Raw genomic sequence first — 24,080 nt, 5'->3', positions numbered from 1 at the left:
GGCAGCTGTGGGATCATGCCAAAATCACAAAATAAAATAAAAGTGCCAATGGCATTGTAGCACAACTGTTGACAGTAAGTTTTAATTTTCTGTAATGATTATGTGTCTTGTTGCTAGGCATATTTGCATACATCTTTTAAAGATTTATTCCCATGGTGTTACATCTGCAATATACACCATCATTTAACTGTTGCTATGGACTTGGTCTTGTTGCTAGGCATATCTACATACAATTATGCAATGTTTATTCATTTACCTGCCCGTCATCAGTGTTATTTGGCATTTTTAAATGTCATTGTTTACATGTTGCTATGGGCGTGGTCTTGTTGCTAAGGGTATTTACATATTTCACAAATAATGTTTATTCAATTGCCTATCCATCCCTGTTGTTATACTTGTAAAAAACCATATCATTTGATTGTTGCTAGAACCACTTATGTAAGTATGACACACTCACAATTTGCAGACTAACATTTTTAGAATCATAACCAAATTTCATCCCCGGTAGTTTGAGAGGTAACGTTTAATACCAAAATCACTTGCATCATCTACAAGACAGACAGACAAGCATTTTACCTTGAACCAACCTATAGTTAAGTTTTACATTTAAAGTTAGGTCGAGAATGTTTCGAAGCAACCTCAAGGAGCGATTAATTGCAGTGCCATTCACTTAAAAAAAATGTCAGGGGGTTGACCACTTTTCTTGATGAGATCAGATACATTTGCAAGTATTAAAACATCCTATCGCATCTTTTGTCAAAATAAGGGCAATTTATCCAATTCAAGGCATTTTCTCTGATTTTGCCACTTGTTCCCCCATTGTCTATAATCTTGCTTTACAATATGCCAAACACCTGATTTGACAAAAAAATTCTGCGAACGTCTGACACACACACACACACACACACATACATATGCATGCACACACACGTGTATATGCATGTGCACACACACATGCATGTGCACACACAGACACACACATACACTCACACACACACACACACACACAAGCCAAGGAACAGTGGTTTAGTATCATGAATGCAAATCTCCATTGGATACCATAGAGGGTGCCAAAAGTGACAAACACTCCTGTACAAGTCAAAATATTTCTTGGAAGCCAATCCCAAAAGTTTCGGCGACGTCTTATCAACATCGTCAGTGGTATACTACAATGGGCTATTTGTCACGTGTCTTGGAAGAGACACGAGAAATGAGCTTGAGTGAAATAGTTGGAATCTCCATGCCTGCATCCCGGTTTAGGGTGGGTATCCTGATCATACTGATGAGATGTTGGCGATAATTTGGAAATATTTTGACTTTGTGAGTAGAAATTTCATCACTTAAGAATGAACCCAGAGTTTATGAACATTTACTCTCACACTCCTGCACAAGAAATGACTTCACTTCAGTGTGTACGATATTCATATTTAATCTTTATTCTACTCTAATAAGAGTGCTTTGGAAGCTATACAATAATTATTTCACAGATAATTTGTGATCATACATCACAAGACATTTTAAATTAACAAAAAAGACTAAATTAACAGATGCTTAATATGCCAAGGAGAATTCGATAAAATGCTAAAATAATTTCTACATCTGTAAAAAAAAAAATGAGTGCAACGACGTAAAAACCATGGAAGTAGGAACCTAGTACCTCCATGGTAAATGTGTGAGGATATTTGCTCATAAAGAACAGAAGAAAGCCTGTTCCCTCAATGTCAGCATTTTATAAACCTATAACAGACCTTGGACATTCTATCATCCCATATTTCTACACTAGCAATGTTTACCGATATTGCGATGTACTTTACACATTGGAATAATTGACTCTGAATAGGCCATTCCAGACTGCAAACTGGAAATTGAGAATACAGCACCCTTTCATCACCTCATTGTACCGTTTCTTAAGAGCTTCGTCCCTTGGTATTCTGTAGAAGTGTAAATCAGTGATGTTTTTCGTATTGTTCAGACATCGATGAAAGCAGCAGTGCTCTATGATGAACTGAGTAACCTATACCTTGTATACCCCCAAGGTACACACAGACAGGAAGTAGAGCGCCACCATGGCAAATTTTGGAAAGGCCTATTAAAGTCTAAAACTTTTGCTTTTACTTTGTCTAGAATCTAGAAAAAAATCTGGAGTCACCATGACAGGCCATTTTAGAATCCCAAATAATCATCAAATACTATGTTAACTCTTTGCATACTCACAAACCAGAGAATAACTTTTCCATCAAGGAATCTGCACAGGTTTTATGACAATGTTTCTTGTAGTGCACATTTGATTGATTGAGGATTTGTAAGTATACAAACTGTGATAATGCTTAAACAATTTGATGGTCTGAGTTTAACTCTATAGGAAAATACAAGATTGTAGAATTTCTTAAAAACAAAACCATGAACCAGCAAATTTCTTGTTACTGGTCCTTTTGAAACCATAAAAGCTTTCAAATGGCGAAGTCATGGATGATTCAGGCTGCTTTTGATTTTAACAAATTGGTCCCCAAGGTGTATCTACATATTATTCTCCAATATTTTTCTTCAATCAGCTGAGGAAAATATGAGTGACCTAAGGGGCCTTGTCACTATGAGTCACTAGATAAATAGTGACAAACCCCTTAGGTCAAGTATAATTTCCAGCATAATGAAGATAAATATTAGGGAATAATATAATTATACCTCCTCAAGCATAACTTACAAAAACTCGGGGAAAATAATGGCGATTTGGAACGTTTTCGACTCATATTTCTCATATTTCAAGCTCTGCAAAACCACCGACTCAGACATGCCATGTTGTGATGTAGTACTACAGGTATGTAATCCATATTTTCTGTTCAAAGACAATAACTTGGCTTGAGTATGGTACATTCTTCCATTCTTTTCATATCCAGCACGTTGTGTTGTGGTGTAATGGGATGCTAACTCCTTCCTTCTTCCATATCAACATCTCTCTATAGAATTACCTCTTCTCAAGCTGCTTGAATTTAGTTTCTATAAAATGAAAATAGACACACATTTTTTTCAAGAACACATAAACATTTCACCGATACTAATCTTGGTACTGTAATAAATCTGGTTGCTTTTTGTAATCTCACAAAACAAAAAAATAATTGTTTCCATCAAAGAATCAGCAAAGAGACCGAGTGATTTCATGACAATTTTTTTTTTTTTCACATTAGATTAAGGATTTATAATTATACAATGTGAAATTAAAAGCATTGTCACTAATTTGAATTCTTGAAAATAAAAACACATAAAAAAGTAATGAATATGAACTTAGTTATGCAAGTTATGTTTTTAGGCAATGAAAGTCATGTTTCGTATTTTTTTTGCACTTGTCAACTCTTTTAACAAACAAGTCTAAGGCCACACACAAAAAAAGAATTGTTTCTGGTCAGACATTTTGACCAAAGTGGTGCGATGACGCAATTTTTTTTTTTTATTCTCTACAAACCTGTCACTCAATCTACTATTTATGATAGTTACTTTCTTTTTCTTAGTACTTTAGAGCAAGTGTGTATGTGGGGCAGATGTCGTTTGCTTGTTCATGATTGGTTCTGCAGTTGTCTTCAGGATTATTTTTGTGTTTTCCCCTGGATCTGCAGACTGCATAGGCTGGACAACACACACACAAAAAGACGAACGCAAGGGTATTTAAATGACCAGAAACAATTCTTTTTTTTTTTACCTAAAGCTGTCAATAAGTCTATCGAAATAAATGGCCTTACCTAATCTTTTAGAATATGCATCAAGTCTGTAAGCTGCTTGTTCTAAATTAGCAACACTTTCTTCTACCTGGTCAATTTGATCCAAGTATGGCTGTAGACTTTTATCTGAAGATGAACAAAAAAAACACACAAAATGAAGTCACACTGACAAATCTTGAATCAACGAAGATTTTTTACAAATGCCGTCATCAGACCGGAACAAACAGAACCTTTTGAAAACAGGGAAAGTAAACACATGAATTATGATTAATAACACTTGCATGTTGGAACAGCAGAGACTTGTATTACATATCATAGCTTGATAAAAACAGTTTTATGGCTTCTTTATGTGTACATGAATTGCCATGGGAACTGGAAATTTGAGAACTGAACTATTATGTAAAGTTGCTATAAAACTGTTCTTATCAAATGATGGAATGTATTTCAAGTCTCTGTACTTCCAACATGCTATGCCAAGTGTTATTAATCCAATTCAGTTGTTTACTTGCCCTGTATGTAATAGGTTCTGTTTTTCCACGGTTTGATGTCGGTAGTTTCGTATAGGTCAAACCCCTATACACGTTGACATGATGTTCATGTATGTAGCATGTTTCATGTGAGGGCGTGCTTCATATATAAAAACCAGGCTAATGTCTTCAAGAGTTTGACAGGAGGAAAACAGAATTACAAATCTTTGATAATCCAAGTACAGTGATAAAACATAAGATAGCAAACAGATATGCACGACAGCATTTGGTAGTGTACACCATTTTGTTTGATTTCTTCTGTAAATAGTCACCTGGCAGAACAATGTGCCAATCCATAGAGTGTTATGGTTACTGCATTTACTGAGGTCGGTGGGGTGAGTTGATGGTTGGAGATGGGAATGGGGTAGGATGGGTGGATGGGGTAGGGGTGGGTGAGCATGGGAGGAAGAGTAATATTTTCTGTCTGTCATTTGAGAGTCAATTTATACTTACATCTGTCATTGAGTGTCTGCATGGATGTAGCAATACTAGACGTCATCTGTCTCATCTCACTATACTTGTGTATTGTCAATCGGTTCATCTTCTCCAATAATTTGTAATCTTCACATGTTGCTATGGAAACAAATAGAAGACAGTAATTAGAAAGACTAACGGTATAATAATGTGAAATGTGATGAAACTAAATAACTGGACTGTTTTTAAGTCAACATTATTTTAAGCTTGCATTGTATACCATTCACCTTGTTTTAATGTTTTTTGAGAATTGAACATTTATCCCACATTTTCAGTTCAAATATTATAACTGGGTTTGTACAAAATTTTTTAATTTTTTTTTTGCAAATGGATTAGGGTTATAATATCTATTACCCATGAGCCAACAGAACCTACATTTTTTTTAATTCAACCAAAAAATTGAAAAAAAAAGATGTTTATACCCTTCACATCACAATCTCTATCCTACCCAGTGACTGACACACATTTAAATCTTGCCCATGGACTTAAACCATTTAAGAAAATGGCATTGGCAAGCTTAGGCTAAAACCGTCAGCCTTCCTGTACATCCTAGTCCTGGCCCTGCTTGCATAATGGAGTAAGCAAAATGCATGCACCGTCTGCAAGCAGGACTAGTACTACCTGCAAAAATTGTAGCAGTTTGCTGTGATTTTGAAGAGCTCTTCTGCTGTTTTTGTGCTTTTTGTTTAATTTTGACGTTTAACTGTTAGCAAATGCTACAATTTCTGCTTGGCAAACTCAAATAGACGAGATCACACTGAAAACGTGAGCAAGATGTCAGCATACTACGCATTTCAAAATGCTGCATTGCCTTACTACTTTTGCCGATTTTGATGGGATTGGGGTGCATCTGAACATTTCTTGGGTCTTGAAGGCTACATAATTAATGTTGGAGTTAGGAAATGTCGAATTTTTTTGCGGGTAGGGCATAATTTAGCAGAAAAATCGACCCAATTTTGTGAATCAGATCTGAATTGCTTCTGTCTATTTGCATTAACGTTTCAGGAATTGTAGCATTTGCTTCCAGTTAAACATTAGAACGAAAAAAGCGCAAAAACAGCAGAAAAAAACTTAAAATCACAACAAACGCTACAATTATTGCAGCTACCAACTCTAAACCATTCACATATATAGCAACTTACTCACCAGCTAAATCTCCTTTCAAATACTCTTCTAATTTCATAAACATATCTTGACACATATCATCAACACTTGGTTTGCCAGTCTCTGAAGTCTGTCTTTCAGTATTTACAGGCGTTACCTTTTTATCCTCTGTTAATATGTTATAAATAGAATCACATTCATTTGGTTATAATGAAACATGAAGGCTTGGAGTGATGAAAAAGACGAAGACACAAACTGAGATATATGTTTTTAGCGGCCGCACTTGCACAAAATGCATATCTGCACAAACATCCGAACAAAAAACTCCACACGTCGGCAATTCGATGAGGTACATGCATAAATAATAATAAAAAAATACAATTTTACAGTAAATTACAGGTGCTATTTCCGTAATATTAATAATATTTTCGGTTTTTCTTGATATTTTTGTTCATGTCCTACACACAAATAAAAAAATTCAAAGTATAATGACATTACCTGCTTTCTGGCGACTTTCATTTCCTTCGTCTTTCTTGTCTGAGGGTTTATTTTCAGAATTATCAGTCGTATTGGGAGGTGGAACCTTGTCATTTGTAACTTCAGCCATTTTGCAAATCTACCATAACCCGGAAGCGGAAGTGTCTTTATTTTGGTTTTATGCTTGTCACAGGTCACGGCCAGTCGTTCAAGTGAGGTTGACGTGGTGTCGATACCGGCCTGGAATATCGTCCTTTATTTAAGCTTATATTCATCACTTTCAGTTAAAATCAGAAGAATTTGTGTTTTTGAACTTCACTATGGCGTCCTACTTTGACGAACACGACTGTCAACCAGACGATGGTGTACATCGCAGCGATCAAACCGATTTATTGGAACTTGCAAGGTGAGCGGTTGTTAGGGGTGGTTTTAACTTCCACAAGTTTTATTAAATCGCCGGGACTATTCTGCAATTCTTTAGGAATTACAGGATATACAAGTATACAATTTAACATAAACATAAAATTCGTTTTTCATCAACATGGAAAATCTAGCATCATTTTGGGAAACTAATTAGATAATTAATGTCTCATTAGGCCATGTCAGAGAGATCTGTGTGAAATATGTCCTATGCATTATACCAGTATTAAGCAATGGAAAAATTGAATGAAGTGGAAGAATTTAATCTCATTTTACAAGAATGTATAATTATTTAAAAACTATAAAAAATATTATGTGCTGCTTTTATGATATATATATATGTAAGAAACAACAAAATTTATATATATATATATATATATAGAGAGAGAGAGAGAGAGAGAGAGAGAAAGACTTAATTCAAAAGAATTAGGATGTAATGAGTTGTTACTCAGAGTTACATCCTTATTCTTTTGAATTAAGTCTATAATGCTATGCTACTAATATTTGCATTGCGCACTGTTCTCTCCAGCGAGACACTCATATGAATATATATATATATATATATATATATATATATATATATATATATATATATATACAGTGTATATATATATATATATATATATATATATATATACACAGTGTATGTATATATATATATATATATATATATATATATATATATATATATATATATATATATATATATATATATATATATATATATATATATAAATTTTGTTGTTTCTTCGTATATATTCTTATTGATCTCGTTCAATTGATTTATCAGAGTCCATTAGTTTGTACATAACAAATATCATATATTCAAGCAATGTCATATAGTTATATAGAGCATTGCACCTTACTGTTCACTCTCACTGTTTGATTCAACCAAACAGAATCCAATAAGAAATTGTACATATTACACTTTAAGATAGCAAGATTAAATGAGTACAGTTTCTTGTACTTTACCTAATGAAATGACATCCAGACAAAGACAGACATAAAACCATTTGCACCCACTTGTCTGCGTCTAGTTGCAATATTTTGAAATAGTTTATTTCATTCAGACTAAATGTAGCAAGAAATTACAGTCTTACGATCTTAAAGTGTAGAATGGGCAGTTTCTTGTTGGTTTCTGTATGGTTTTATGAAACAGAGATTGAACAGTAAGCTGCAATGTGCTGTACATATTAAAATATATACAAAAGTGATAACGTCAACTTCTCTTTTTTAGTTAATCTTAATGTCATCAAATGTGAATACTAGAGACTGAAACATATAGATGTATTGTGTTAGCCTTGTTTTCATATTGTAAGAAGTGAAAACTGCAACCAGGGTTAAAAGACACTTAATAGAACAGTATAATAAAAGATGGTTGACCCCAGAAGGACAGTATCCCCTAAAAATTGCTAACCAGAGTCAAACAACTTTTTGGGAGCAAGTCCCAAATTTTTGCTCTTGTCTCCTCAGTGTCATCAGGGGTGTACACTTTACTACCCAATGGGCTGTTATCATAGTATACCTGAACCCCAATGATGCTGATGAGATGTTAGCGGAAATTTAGGATTTGCTGACAAGAAATGTTTTGATTCTTTGAGTAGAAAATGTCATTTGATAGTATGAACCTAGAGATTATGAATATATATTATCTCTTGTTGTGTTACAAGTACTGTAGAAATTAATATGACAATATTTGCCAAATGAAATAGATACAGATTTGTTTATATATAATTATATTGAATATTATATTTTAATTAGTATATTGATTTCTACCCAAATCTGATCTAATGTTTCTTGGAAACAGTGTGTAGAATAATACTGTGTTTGGCTCACACAGTGTATATATTGATAATTAGTAACAAATAGTAAATGTCATGGTTATTAACTCGGTAGTTGATCCCTCCTTCCCCATCCCCAAATCTCAGCATGGTAGAGTCTTTTCCATAGAAACCAATATAGAGCACAAACCAGCTATGGAACGTTCCATTTGTCAAGAGGGGACTTAGTTAGAGAGGATTGATGCACCTTGATCGATGCTTTAACTTCATTCTTTCACATGGAGTGACTTTTTTAATGCATCAGTTGATAATATTGTACTTCTACAAATTGGTCTAGAAAAGTGTCTCAAAATTTGGTTTGAAATTTTTATATTTTGAAAAAGTGAAAAGAATGAAAAATTCTCCTACAAGCCTTAGATTCGTGAATGACATATTTCTGATATGAAATTTGTTTATTTTGTTTCAATTAGTTTATTTTTTAACATGTTCATTTCTACATCCTATTGTTTATTTTCTAATATGTTCATTTCTACATCCTATTGTTTGTTCATTTCTACATCCTATTGTTTGATCATTTCTACATCCTATTGTTTGTTCATTTCTACATCCTATTGTTTGTTCATTTCTACATCCTATTGTTTGTTCATTTCTACATCCTATTGTTTGTTCATTTCTACATCCTATTGTTTGTTCATTTCTACATCCTATTGTTTGTTCATTTCTACATTCTATCATATGTTATTTTCTAATATCTTCATTTTTACATCCTACTTTTCCAGAATGCTGTTACATGAAAGTGGTTTATTGATAGATATATCAGAGTAAGTATTATCTTGGTTTGCTCTTTGACCTTTAACCTCATTAGCATTTGTACTTGAATACCACCATTTCAATGGCTTATCATTTGTGAAAGGTAATTTTGCTGGGGTGCTGTTTTTTGTTTGTTTGCATACACACACACACACATGACATACATATAATACATGCATACATATGTACGTACGTACCTATATACATACGTACATACATACACACACGTACATATGTATGTACGTACATACATACACACACAATGCATACATATGCACACATACATAAATACATACACACACGCACACACACACACACACACACACACACACACACACACACACACACACACACACACACACACACACACACACACTTTATCGATAGCAATTATTTATTTGAATCATATTATTACAGTTTAACTCTACCTGGTGAAAGACCAGCGCCAGCAGCCTCTGTGTCTGTTGTCAAATCTCTTCCAATTGTAAAAATTACAGCAGAAGAAGCTAGTAAGTGAAATCTTGTATTGGGTAGTTATCGTATTTATCGGTTGTTATCTTGTGAATTGCTACAATGATGAAGTTTGGAGTTGAAACTACAACTGCTGACATCAGACCATGGACAACAGAACCTGTTACAAACAAGGATAGTAACTGAATTGGATCAATAACACTTGGCACAGCATGTTGAAAGTACAGAGACTTGTATTACATTCCATTATTTGATAAGAACAGTTTTATGGCCACTTTACATAAAAGTTCACATTCACAAACAAATTTCCAGTTCCCCTGGCATTTCATGTACATGTAAAGAGGCCATAAAACTGTTCTTATCAAACCATTGCATGTAATATAAGTCTCTGTACTTCCAACATGCTGTGCCAAGTGTTATTTATCTAATTCATTTGTTTACTTTCCCTTTTTGTAACAGGTTCCATTCGTCTGCAATCTGATGTTGGCAGTTGTATTACAGCTATTATGTATGATCAGCATATTCTTTAGGTCAGCTATTAAATTGGAAAATGGCATCATTGTGGATACCTCTTTATTTGCAGTGAGTAAAGAATTGCCATACATCTTATACTGCCTCTCTCTGAAGAGTTAGACGGTCTGATACATACTAGTTACCATGGCAATCTCATTACCATCATTAGATAGGCAGCCATAGTAGATGTTGTACTAGTTGCCATGGCAATCTCATTATCATCATTAGATAGGCAGCCATAGTAGATGCTGCGTGATATTCTAAGTTCAACCTAATAACCAAGATGTTGATAATGTTTGACTCTAATAGGAAGTGGTAAAAGATGTCCAGTGTGTTTAATAGAATATGATATATATGACGAAACCAAACAACTACCCTGTAAACACCAGTTCCACCCTGGATGTATTCTACCTTGGCTGAAAAAGGTATAGTGTGATGGCACCATCTACTGGCCATTTTTGGTTCTGTTGGCTTCACTTGTCACGTTGTACCAGTTCATCATTGCTATGGTTGGGGAGTACAAAATTTGTGACTTGGCATGGGTTCTGACTTAGTAAGGGTTTGAATATCATGTCGTTATTGACGTGAACGTAACTGACAAATATAAGTCAACCAGCTCGCTTTGTTGTGTCACACTATCACATTCATATCAGCTTTCAATTCCTGTACAACATCCACACACCATTATGAGGATGTTTATTTCATATGTACTGGGAAGGGGGATAGGATGGGGGTGGGGGGTGGTGTACCAGTTATTACTTGCATCATTGCATCCACGTACTATTGGTATTTGCACTGCAATGCAATACTGACAACATTGTTACATCCCTGTATGCAAAACAAGAATGTGTATGCCATTTCACTCCGACAACAAAGGTCTATTACACATCCCGCACTGCAAACTTAAATCCTATGGTGAATGTGCCTTTTCACGTGCTGCCCCGCAATTATGGAACAGTCTTCCGGTTGCTCTGCGTCAATCACCAACTCTGGACAAGTTCAGGAAAGACATTAAGACTCATCTTTTTATGAGAGCATTTTGATAAGAACTCTTTTTAGTGTCCTGTTAAGTGCCTTTGAACATTCTGAGTAATGGATTCAGGCGCTAAATAAATTGATTGATTGATTGATTTACACAAAATCATATGAACATGCAGTTATACTTTCACGAACTAGCTGTTTATAGATAAACATACATAAAAAAGAACAGAATTCCATAATATGTGATTGCCAATGTGGGTACTCAGGGGTTTTTGCATTCCTTCTTGCCTCTGAAAGTCCAGTGACAGAGAACCCAGCAAACACTGTGTTATATCATTTAAATCTACTATTTAGGGGACTGATCTGTTGTCACGTTATTTCAGGTCAAAATTTCACAAAAAAGAAATTAAATGTTTGTTCAACTTATTGAATCTACAATAGGGTAATATAATGAAATTTTTCACCATTAAATTCTTATTTTTCCAGACAAATTCCTGCCCTGTGTGTAGACATGAACTCCCAACAGATGACCCAGACTATGAAGAGTTCAAAAAAGAAAAGGTAAAGTTTGTGATGTAATAAACATACTTTAGCTATATGCTTTCATTTTCTGAGATGAATACTTTGCCCAAAGTTGACTAGATATAAACTCATCTAGCATTGCCAACAGTGCAGCGATAACAGCGCCACCAACGTCCATATATCGCAATCTTTTGTTTTTATCATTAATGTTTGAGAGGATCTTTTTCAGTAGGTACGCTGTGACGGGGCGCCCTCACACATCGGCCAACTCCTACTGTGTGAGAGGAGGCCGGTGAGGGCGAAACGTCACCACATATCTTACAGTTTACTTTTTCAGCTGCTAAGTAAGTACATATTGAATGTCTTTGAAGAAAAAAAATTCACTCAGATATTTTATTTCATTCTCTTTATTTTGAACACAGGAAAAAGAAAAGGAAAAGGAAACCAGAATTGGGTCACTGCATGATTCGATGTACACGTAGAAGACAGCTGGTGATTAGCTTATATGTTCCCATTGGTGACTTGTCTTTTGCCAAAATTATATTTATTCAGAAAGTAAATAAAAAAAACCCAGAATAAGTCATACTTATTTTACAAATAGGTGCAGCCATGAGTCACCAATGAACTGATAAACAAATTCATGCCAATAATTACAAAACATGACACTCAGATTTTTAACGAAAGGAAAGTATTTTCTACATCTTGTAAAGTTGGATTGCACAATACAGAGATATCTACTGGTGTGTGTGTATGTGTGTGTACGTATCTATATACGTACGTACGTGTACGTATGCATATATGTATGTACATTGTTTGTATGTACCCAATATAGTATTTCTTTTGTCAAACTGTGGTCCATGTATAAATCAAAAAGGTTCTTGTGATTGTTAAATCACCATAAATAATGACCTGTCATTTTAATATTACCCTGTATACCAAATATATGTACATGTATAGTAATTTCAGAATTAAATTTATGAAAATTTTGTGACTTTGGATTTCATTGTATAATGGTATTTGTCAGCCCACCCCATCACAGTAACACGTCAACAAATGATTAGCCCTATGTAGTCAATGAGGGCCTACAGTACTATTATGCAGTATATATCAGTACATACAAAACAGCCCTTTTAGTGATGCGATGATCCAAGGACTGTGAGAGAGTCTAGTACATATGTTATCTTATCAGTGATAACGGGAAGAGACGATATCACCTATTTTCTCACCTGTTGCTTTTGTAAAACTCTGTCAGATAAATCCCTCTTGACAATGTCTGCTTTTACCCATGGCCTTATGAAAGTATATTGAGAGTTCTGCAGTCCCTCTATGGTATATGCTGTAGCCCATCAATGATAGTGCACACAAACGAATCAGGAACAGGTGGTGGTGGTAGTGGGGGGAAGATATTGGGCTAGAGTCCTTACTGACTGGTAGACTGGTCTCCATAATGGGGTATACTGTTTATTCCAGATTGGGAATGCATTGTTTCAAAGGGATTCATGTCTCTACAATCTGTGGTCATCTCATTGAAAGATAGAGGGGGGGGGGGGGGGAGGGGGGGCACACTCCAACCAACAGTAGCGCTCTACTAGATATTACAATTTGGCAATTTATAGTGCAGTATGAATGCGCCTCATGCGATGAAACACCATCTTACTAGTATTTTGATCCCACAAAGGTATACATCTTGTTTACTGATGCCATTATGTAGTTCTCTAAAAAGACAAATTCAAAACTTCTTGCGTCTTTGTTACTTTTAGTGATAAGATGCAATGATTCATATGAACTGCTTATCCAAGTTAAAATTTGACCTATGTGAAGAGATATCTCACAGCTGACCCAACTGTGATGGGTGAAACATATAGTAGGGTGTAACCAATGACCAAAGTGTGCTCTGTGGGGTGGGGCCGAGTCATTCCATACCATATATGTACTGTGAAGTTAGTTTTCTTGACAAAATACAATATCGGATTACTGCCAGGTGTCAAAAGTTGGAATTAGGGACAAGTCGACGAGGGCGCTGTTTAAATAGGAACAAAACAGTCGGCGAGGGCGCTGTTCATACAGCAAATTGTCGACCAGGATAATGGAGCACAATACTGTCAATGAGGGCGCTGTTTAAGGAGCATAAAATGATGTCAACAAGCACCATTCTCTGGGTCTAAGTCCTAGTCCAGATACTGACCCAAGATTTGAGTGGGGTTCATACACTCTGAGTCACTTAAGATTCCAGGATTTTCACAAGAGTGTTGCATGATATTATGTGATCTACCAAGCAGCACTCCTTTTATCAGTACAGTTACTTTTCACGTTAAAACAACAAACATCATTTTGAAGTACGCAATAATGGGACTGATTGTTCACCAAGTTGATTATCCACGAATTTCCAATCTTTCCTTGACTTTCCACAAGTACTTTGAAATTCTAGGTTATCTAGAGTGTATGAACCCTGGTAAAGATTTTGGGGTCAAGAGATGGCCCGAGAGCATGACCAATCTTTATTGGCAAGGGGGCTGTCTCATGGTCAATAATATGCACTGGATGAATGTGGGTGCTGCATAAAGTGGGGGTTCAATACCATACATAATCACGCCCACACAACCAAACATCATCAGAGGGGGAGAGGGGGATGCAGTCATACTATACATGTGGGGAATCGGTGTTTTGGGGCAACACAAACTGAACTATGAGGGCGCTGTCTAATATGAGTCAAATACTATACAAATGGGGGAGTAGCCTATTTGGGTGCAATATCATGGCAAGGGCGGTCTATTTTGGGTCAAATACCACGAGTGAAAGCGTCGTCTGTTTTGGGTCAAACACTAATGAGTGTGGGCAGACTATTCGGGGGTAAATACTGTGTTATACAATACCAGGCACATTCAAAAGACAATGCTGGTGAACACTCATCTCGGCTTTCAAATGACTGGAGTTTGTTTTGTCAATTGCTCATAACAAATTGGGGAGGGAGAATTTGATAGGACTGATGAGAAACAAAAACAGTTGTGATATATTGACTGATTGACTGTAACCTTCAAATTTTCCTTATGCTTGTCATTCTAATAGTTTCATTTGGAATCGTCAATGAAAAAATATAAGTGTATTTGATCATGCATTAACTATAATAGTGCTTGACGAGACATTAATGGGCATCAATGGTACAGGCCATTATTTCAGTATGTTGAGCCTCATGTATCGACCTATGAATGATCTCACTGATTGTAAAATATGTCAACCTTTACTTTCTAATATAATTATTAGCAGGCCTGACTCATAGCATGATAGGACAAAATGTTGACCAAACTCGTCTGTTGAATGTGCCAACTGTCTGGACTAATAAAACTGTCTTAGGTGGCCATACTCTTGTGTCTATTGAATGAAATAGTGGTAGAAGTTGGCCAAGCAAAAATAAAGGAACACTGATTTGAAAACCCTCCAATTTACCTTTCCCTAGACAGCGCCCTCACACGACCTAGCAAGGTAATGCTATTCGGGACATTCTCTTTGGCTTTGCTGATCAAAACTTTGTTCCATTTCTAGGGCACTCTTTGCGAGAGATTGGCAAAAGTGTAGTATGTGATATTCAGACAGGCAATTCATGCTTCTGAGTACAAACATTACAGTTATATATATATATGTAGAAAACACACATACTGTGTGTCCTGCGGAAAAAACCAGAAACCAGCATTCGTATATATGAGGGCAGCCTGGTGCAGAGTGTATACTGTGATTAATGTGCTCAACAAATTAATGCAGTCAGTTCAAATAATTTGAAGAACTTAGTAACATTTAACACATGTGAACATAGCCAGACTTGTCAGTTATACCCTGGATTTGAACTTGCAGTCTAAGTGTTCCAACCTCCCTGCTGTTAAGTTTTCAAACAATTTGTATCAGTGCTTCACAGCGAGTGCAAAGGTGAGCCAATCAATTTTGAGACAGGTGGAGACCAGTGACTCAAAAAATGTGGTTATGATATTTTTTAAACGACTGTTCTGGTCTCCTGATTTCTTGTCATTGTTAGTGTGGTCTGATGGACTAGTCATTGTTCAACTCTGTGGTCTTTAGGGGGAAACAACCACTGGTCCATACAGGTTGGACCGGTGACTGCTCACCTCGTCTACTTGCAATATCCACAAAAGCAAGTCCTATTTAAGTTTCTCTTTTCTTGTCTCTTTCACTTACTCTCATTTGCAAACATGCATAATCCAAACATATCGACACAAGTCATTTTTTAAAATCATAGACCAAGAACGAAGAACAGACCGCATTTTCTTAACCCCCGAGAATAAACACGACAGCAAGAGAGTTTACTGAACAGCTTAGACAATTAAGTTAACCCCATCCAGGTCAATAAATGATTATATTACCCTCTAGTAAGTCAATATCATGTGTGTGTGCGTAAGGATGTCAGTATAAAAGAAGACAACAAAGTGAGAAGCATTTTACAGGGACTGAGAAGTGATTTCTTGACAAAAAGGAAAGTTATTTACATGAGTTATTAAGTGCCGGCAACACTGATTGGCAGCAATTTAAACTAGCAAAAAAAACACCTTAACTATTTTTAACAACTACTACATAATATGAATAATACTGCACTTGAAAGATATGATAATATTGGCACTTATTGACTTCTCACAAGGCCAATAAAGACTTTACCATCATGCATTGTAATATTAGATTATATATATATGTATTTGCACATACCGTACATGCACATGAAGTCTAGCAATTTACCGTCAAAAATTATCATGAAAAGTTAGTGCGTGTCCTACACTGGAGAGAATTAATAACAAACACCAAACTACTGGGAGAAGAACCTAGTTATGAAGTAAACAATAATTACATGAACATGACCAAAATCAAAAATTTTTAACAGATGAAAAATAGAAGCAAGCATTTTTGTGATATTATGACTTGTAAGATTACATTTAAGGAGTTACTACAAATGGTAATCAATACTGGAAAGCTATTATGAAAAGCTGTGCAGGTTTGGTTGGAACTATCAAGCTTGATTTTTTTTTTTCTCGTTTTTTTTTTTTTTTTTTTTTGAAACACTGTAAATCATCGCTGTAATCGACAAGAATTGGGAGAAGAATAGTTTTGTTTTTCGTTTTCTTTCTGAGTTGATATCGAGGAGAGCATCTTCTTATCCGGATTGTCTGAAGCATGGAGGTCAAAGGTCACCCGTCTGTGTTCACCTCACACAGGCCCTCCACAGAAAATAAAGATGTAAGCAATTTTATTATTTCACTCTTAAAAACAAGTTGTAGGAAAAATATATATTTCTTCATTTTACTTTCTTTTGTATACTATTGGAATTCAGATACAGACATCATTGCACCGTCTTGTCTCGTTTCACAACAAGAGTTCAAAGTTCATTGTCTGAAGAGATGTAATCAGCATGCAGGCATGTGTTTCACAAAAATATACCTGACTATCCAGAAATGACGACAAAAAATATCAAAAAAAAAAAAAAAAAAAAAAATTTGATGAAACCATAAAATTCTGATAGATGAAGGTAAATATAGAATCCGTTTTCTGTACTTTTTTGTAAACTTGATACAAACTATATTCTGTTTACATGACAACAGAATGCATGATGATAAAGGTCAAAGGTAAAACAGTACCCAGGTCAAAGGTCAAACATGTACCCCGCTAAATAATGTTGACCCACTGTATGAGCAAATTAATGGACTTTCAAATGTGTGATAGAAACTAATTTCAGTGAAAGAAAATTGATTTTTTTTTTGATGTGTCTTTTTTCATTTTTTTTCTCAGTCTCTGTTGTCGCTGTGAGATTTTTCAAAAGACTGCACATATCAGCGATTGATTGCCACAACAACGTCAAATAGCCTCCGACTCCAATGATTTGTCTAGTTTCCTGTTGGGAGAAAATGAAACAAAGAAACAAATTAGACCACCAGAATTTTTTTTTTCCATGAAAAAAATCACGGAAGATAAACTGCAGGCAAACAAAACTTTGGGAACAGATTTAGTAATAATATCTGATGTGTTAGCATTTATGACTACAGACAGGTTTTTAAACTTACTTGGAATATGTATATAGTACATGACCTACGACCTATGACCTGTGACCTTAGCTTAGCCAAGTTATTTACAGCTGCAATATTGAAATCCTTGTCACCAGAGAAAAAGGCCAGTTGTGCATTTGCAAGATGCATGGCTTCACTGTGATTGGGCAGTGGGGAACAGGACCAGCATCCCTGGTAAATAGCGCCCCCTAGTGGTATGTTTGGCATGAATTTCTTTTTAAACAGGACCCAAACTCTGCATTGTATAAATTTTACTGTACAATGTTACATGGATAGACTCCCCCAGATACTATATTTTAACATATGTCCATGGGGTGGTAGATGGATGAGAAATGCTCCACTGGACAGACATCACATTGCCATACCACTTGAAGATGCTAGTCCAGTACCAAGATAACTTGTCAATAGGGGGGTCTTGGAAGTTAAAGAGACATGTTGTCCAACTATTTTTTTCATAATCAAACTTTCAATGTATCCCCTTTTCAGGTAAAGAAAGCAAAAAAATGTTCAAATTGTGTCAATATTTTGTACTAGGAAAGGAGAAAGTTGAAATTATTGTTTTTCACTTTAATATCTCTTTAGGGAACAGACAATTTTGTCAATTACAACTGACACCTCTATATTTGGTAAGGTGAGTCACCCCACCAATGCACAGTCCAGGGTACATGAGCTCACCACCTTACACTGCAGTAGGTGGGTGGGTTAGACCCACCAATCTACAGTCCAAGGTTGGACTCAATGAGTTCCCCTTTCAACTGCATTGCAAGGTTGGGCCAGTAAGCCCACCCCCACTACAATCACAAACCACAGTGAAGCCATTCATTACAACTTTTTGGTATCATTCAAAAATACACCCAAATCAAGTGATGAATCATTCCTTTAACCGGTTGACATGGCAACAAACATTTTTTTAAAGGATATTGATGTAGCTAGCTCTGTGTGAAAAGATCTCATCAACACTGCTGGCATTACCATTACATATAAGAAGTTACAACACTAGCACCATTTTCCTTACATTTTCATAAATTCATTTTTAAATTTCAGAACAAAATCCCTTTATTTCCCTATATTTTGTATTCAAACAAACTCTGTTGACCTTTTTTTTCTGTTGCCATAGTTACTAATGGTTGGCTAGTTTTGTTGGGTACAGAGCTGAGGCCAACTCATTCACACTGCATAGTGCCCTGTCATAGAATGAATAGTTGGGGGTTAATAGTTACTTCTTTACTCCAGTGAAATTATTTATATTGTATAGCAGTTTTACTTCTCATTCGAGATGCTCACACAACTTCAAACTGTCAACACACTGTACAGGCAAAGCAAGGTCTTTGAATATGAAATAGTGAGCTTCTACCTAGCTGGTTCTGTGTGTGTGTGTGTGTGTGTGTGTGTGTGTGTGTGTGTGTGTGTGTGTGTATGTGTGTACACGTCTGCCTATCTGTACATATGTGTGTATGTACACGTATGTATGTATGTATGTATGTATGTATGTATGTATGTATGTATGTATGTATGTATGTATGTATGTATGTATGTATGTATGTATGTATGTATGTATGTATGTATGTAGTTAGATATTAAGTTCAGCAGTTTTATGTTGTCTTATCACTTCCTGATTTGGAATAGTGACATTATTAATAGCAAACACAAAACTCAAAAGTTACGATTGAAAATCAAATGACTAAACAGCCCATATCATATTCAAACATCCAAAATTAGGTCTGCACAAAGTATAGCTATGTCAAATGGTTTCATCACAGATAAATACGCCACACTTAAAGGCCCATGATTCAGTCCCAGGTTCTCCCATTTGAGCTATCTTATCAGTGGAACCATACAGATTACACAAAATCATTGCTTTGTTCAGGACAACTGTTTTCAATCATAACATTTTCTTTTCATTGAAATATTACACTTCAACTCCCATAAACCACTGTATCTTTTCCATCATTCTTTTAGCATGTCCAAATATTTCAGCATCAAAAAAATATTCCCATGAAGCAAAACAAAACAAAAATTGTGTATTTCCAATAACCCGACTGACCCCTAGTTTAAGAAGCCGACCCTAAACATTTTTTGAACATTTAAAGCAAAAAGATAAGAAATTCTTTGTTTTCTTGACCTTCATGTACATCTGTTTTCTTTCCCCAGTGATGTCTGTACATATTTCATCAAACTATCACAGAAGGGGTATTCTGACTGACATTTCGTTTGGTTTTGGGATGAAGCAATATTTTTCAAAAATATTGGCAAATAAAACGATAAAATAAAATAAAATAAAATAAAATAAAATCCCGACCTACCTAACCTATTCTCTGAGGCCATGTTATTGGAAACACACAATAATTTTTTTTTTTTTTTTGCCTGATAAATTTCATATGACAAACAACCTTTCTAACAAAAAAGGCACTTTTGATTGTATACTAGGTATGCAGTCATATGGCTGGGTGATAGGAAGGAATGTCATTCCCCTTTACAGAAGTATCGTTTTACTCAAACAGAGTGCTTCCGATATGAACTCAAAAATAACTACTTGTTCAATTGTGGATGAAATGGTTTGTAGTTTGCACAGGTTGAAGTTGAAGCTTGTACTTTTCATCGAAAATGAGGTGCACTGGATGACACTATTCCATGAACCACTTACCAGCCATACACGTGACTGCTATAACCTACCACTAGAGTGCGCTGTTCATTGAAAAGGTGTGTTTGTGGTGGGTATATATCAGGATTGCTGTACATCATATACCAATGATCGCAAAAAAAAATCACAACACAGAAACACATGCCTGTATTTTTTTATGTGTTATATATATAGGAATCAAGAAAAGTAACATAGCCAATGTAAATACATACATGATGGAAAAATGAAAAAACTTTTTTAAAGAGCATTTTAACTTGAAATCCATGCAAACGGCACCCAAGTCGCAAAATTTTTTTAACAGTGAAATCATAAGAAGTGGCATGCCTACCTGAAATTGTCGGCAATGATCTGATTGCCTGGCGCCCATTGTCAGCGTGCGTATGGATGATACGCGATATGAGGCTTTCTAGCTGTGGGTGCTTTACCGTATGTGGCAGCTGTAAAAACACATCAGTGCAAAATTACTATTTAGGAGGCGTAGTGTTAGAGTATATAGCATGCGATTAGACATTATGTCATACTCATCTGGTACTATTATAAGGTGGAGGAGGCATGGGTATCTTTCTTTTTTTGTCTTTTTTTTTAAATAAAAAAAAAATTGAATTAATTTTGGGGTAGGAATGAAATGCAGGTACAATGCATGTTAATTGAAATTAAAAAGGTGATCACATAATAGCAGTAAAAGACAACTATTGATATCACAGAAATAATCAAATTCACATCAGAATCAGAATATAACTGGACAGGTCCAAAATGTTATGCTAGAAATTCTGTCCTTCAACCTCGCTTTGAAGGTCCATTTATATCTCTTCACACACACACACACACACACACACACACACACACACACACACACACACACACACAATAATAATATCCCTGTTTACAAATACATGTAAAAGTGTGTACACATTCATGTGTGTTATACACACACATGTAATGTGCACGCACTAAAAACACCCTTGCATGAACAAATACATATGAAAGCACATGCAGACAAACACACACACACAGGCACACACACACAGACACACATACAAACACACACCCACACACACACAAACATACACACACACACATACACACAAACAATCTAGCAGGTCTCAATCAAATGGATTATCTTGTGCATTTCATACTTTTCTGTCTGTACTGAATACATTTCATTCTTGAGAACCTGCTAGTATCATGCACTGCTAACTTTATAACTGTCTTGAGCAGTGTGTATACATCTAATTTTTCACTGTTCACTTGCCAACAAACACAGAATGATATTCTCATTTCACACACAAAAAAGTTAATTAATTCACCAATCAACTCCCTAGTGTCAGGTAAGTGCAATTAGATAGTGTGGAACTGGGGAGATGGGAAATAGTGCACACAAGATACATGGGTCTATTTGACAATCATGTACCTTCAAATTACCTGTATAAGCTCTTCATGGTCTAGATTTGTATGAATTTGATATACTGCCATTCTTTGTCATGCTTTTTATGCACCTTTGGATTAAACTGTGATCATGCAACTTTTTAGTCTAGCGCTATCCTTCATCGAATCTTTCAGATCTCTCTCTCCACCAGTAGGACGTACAAGATTGGACCAAACAATCTTTGTATATATGACAGGTAGCTTCTACATCTTACAAGGATGTCTCTTTTCACATACTCACAAAGGGCTTATACAAGGATGTGTAATGATAAATTGTGCTCCACGCCTTTTCTTAACTTATCAGCATCCCCTTTCACCTGTGCTGCTTAGTTTTAAAGCACAGAATTTATCTTTTTGGTATATTACCATCATATTTTGGAGTACCTTTGCAGTTATTTCACTCATAATCGGACAGAGGTACTGATTAAAACAGCCAGGGGACTAAACGTTACTGGCAGATCTCATGCTAAACTAAAACAATTTAAAAGACCTGATGTGATATTTTACCTGTAGTGTAGCCCACTCCATAGGCGGCATCTCGAAGTGCTGCATACTCGTAACCAGGCAATGTGTACTGTGCTGGTCCAGCTGCAGCGTATCCTGCAGGGTACGCTGTTGGTGTTGCTGCGGTAGGATACCCTGGTGGTAGTGCTGCTGCTGCTGCCGCGGCGGCTGCAGCTGCTGTCGGTGATGGTCCTGGAACGGCTGCTGCTGCTGCAGCTGCGGCAGCGGCTGCTGCTGGGGATGGTGGTGGTGGGGTTGTTGGTGGATATGCTGCTGCGTATGCTGCTGGATATGGGTAATTTGCTGGTGAGTATGATAGTGTTGTATAACCCTGACTGTAACCTGCCAGACTACTCGGAGCTGGAAGAACAAAAAACAGTCAAAATATTTGAGTTCCCAAAAACTATTCTCGTGACCCTGAACATTATTTTTTCAGCTGGGCTATGAAACATCAAGCAGTTCATGACTGAAATCTACCATGGCATGACACAAGGTCGTACTGTTGCAGTAAAGAAGGCTGAGGTTATTACAATGTTGAAAAAAAAAAAAAAAGATTGCCGAGAAAATTTGAAAATGACTGTCAGTACTAATACATGAAGACACTGGATGACTTTTGACCTCACACTGAATTTAGGAAACCATCATTTTACATTTATCATTCCTTCCATATTTTTCATTCCTTTAGATACGTCATCAGACTACGGCTAGTCAAATTAGTTTTTATGTAAATGAATATGCAAATGTGACGTACTTTGGGACGATCACACAATGTCGTAAAAGCTCAACAAAAGAACATTATTTGTTAAGGTCACAACCTCCTATCCCCTCCCATAATGAATGTTCACAAGTGTGACATCACACGTTTATCTATGATATAAACTATATTGAAAACTGTAGCAGTCACACCACTATGATCGATGTAATGTAAAAACATCATTGTAAACACATTAACATACTACCAGAAACCCAGCACAATATCTCACATTAGAAGTAATTTTTTTTTATCAACTTATCAACATCTCAGTAGTAAATACAACAGCTGTTATCATTGAAGGGGTGAAATTTTTCATCAAAATTTGATTAGGAGTGCAAAAATGAAGTTTAGCAATTGCATTGACGTCAGACCCCCTCCCCCTAAACAAACAAAATTCACTTATTGAGCTTGTGTGACGTTGTGCGATCATCCCTTAGGAGTTACCACTAACCAAAATGTGACAACTTAATTACGTAAATTGACCAAGGGAATGCTGGTAATGACTTTTGGAGGGTGCGGCTAGAACTGAATCCATATTTCCAAACCATTACTTGATGCAGATAGCATCACACACGGAATACGGTGAGAATTATAGGTGCAAAGTCATTCAGCGCCATGAACACACTAGGATAGTTTACACAATGACAAATATTTTGCTGTCGAATGTATAAATATTTCTCAACATTCTAGTGAAAACACACATGGATTTGAGAAATAAAAGTCAACTTGGCTGACATTGGCAGCACAACCGCATGTCAACGGTGATATAGGGGATCTTACCTGCATAGACACTTTGATATGCATTAGGTACTGCAACACAGAACAAAAACAATTATGGTTAGAACGGTGAAAATACACACTGACAGATTTACAAAATTATAGATTTTATCTATCAAAATTTCTCTTTAAC

At 35.9% G+C, this 24,080-nt stretch overlaps 3 protein-coding genes across 7 annotated transcripts in view; 1 reads left to right on the top strand and 2 right to left on the bottom strand.

Annotated features, from left to right (window-relative positions):
- Nucleotides 1-1,569: 1,569 nt before the first annotated feature.
- Nucleotides 1,570-6,422, bottom strand: LOC144452159 (biogenesis of lysosome-related organelles complex 1 subunit 2-like). The gene is made up of 5 exons (XM_078143198.1): nucleotides 6,314-6,422; nucleotides 5,858-5,983; nucleotides 4,691-4,810; nucleotides 3,732-3,836; nucleotides 1,570-2,994 (listed from the first exon to the last, which is right to left on the bottom strand). Exons 1-5 carry the CDS (start codon nucleotides 6,420-6,422, stop codon nucleotides 2,963-2,965), a joined length of 492 nt encoding a protein of 163 aa, XP_077999324.1. The 3' UTR covers nucleotides 1,570-2,962.
- LOC144452160 (E3 ubiquitin-protein ligase RNF181-like) lies at nucleotides 5,898-12,711 on the top strand. The gene is made up of 7 exons (XM_078143200.1): nucleotides 5,898-6,164; nucleotides 6,486-6,698; nucleotides 9,273-9,314; nucleotides 9,721-9,812; nucleotides 10,597-10,712; nucleotides 11,755-11,829; nucleotides 12,213-12,711. The coding sequence occupies exons 2-7, from the start codon at nucleotides 6,613-6,615 to the stop codon at nucleotides 12,270-12,272; spliced, it is 471 nt and encodes a 156-aa protein (XP_077999326.1). The 5' UTR covers nucleotides 5,898-6,164; nucleotides 6,486-6,612; the 3' UTR covers nucleotides 12,273-12,711.
- A 4,828-nt stretch (nucleotides 12,712-17,539) lies between these two features.
- Nucleotides 17,540-24,080, bottom strand: part of LOC144452043 (RNA-binding protein Musashi homolog Rbp6-like) — a 95,952-nt gene continuing 89,411 nt past the window's right edge. For 3 of the 5 annotated variants that reach the window (XM_078143052.1, XM_078143048.1, XM_078143050.1), the window contains exons 7-10: nucleotides 23,951-23,980; nucleotides 22,420-22,776; nucleotides 20,816-20,924; nucleotides 17,540-17,674 (exon numbers count right to left, since the gene is read on the bottom strand). In XM_078143052.1, coding sequence (XP_077999178.1) covers nucleotides 20,857-20,924; nucleotides 22,420-22,776; nucleotides 23,951-23,980 — 455 coding nt within the window. In that variant the 3' untranslated portion in view covers nucleotides 17,540-17,674; nucleotides 20,816-20,856. Of the gene's footprint in view, nucleotides 17,675-18,942; nucleotides 19,031-20,815; nucleotides 20,925-22,419; nucleotides 22,777-23,950; nucleotides 23,981-24,080 lie in introns of those variants that run through there. The other 2 variants (XM_078143049.1, XM_078143051.1) reach the window with 2 other exon arrangements.

Source organism: Glandiceps talaboti, chromosome 22 (genome assembly GCF_964340395.1).
Source record: "Glandiceps talaboti chromosome 22, keGlaTala1.1, whole genome shotgun sequence".
NCBI lineage: Eukaryota > Metazoa > Hemichordata > Enteropneusta > Spengelidae > Glandiceps > Glandiceps talaboti.
This window is presented reverse-complemented; position numbering and strand designations above follow the sequence as displayed.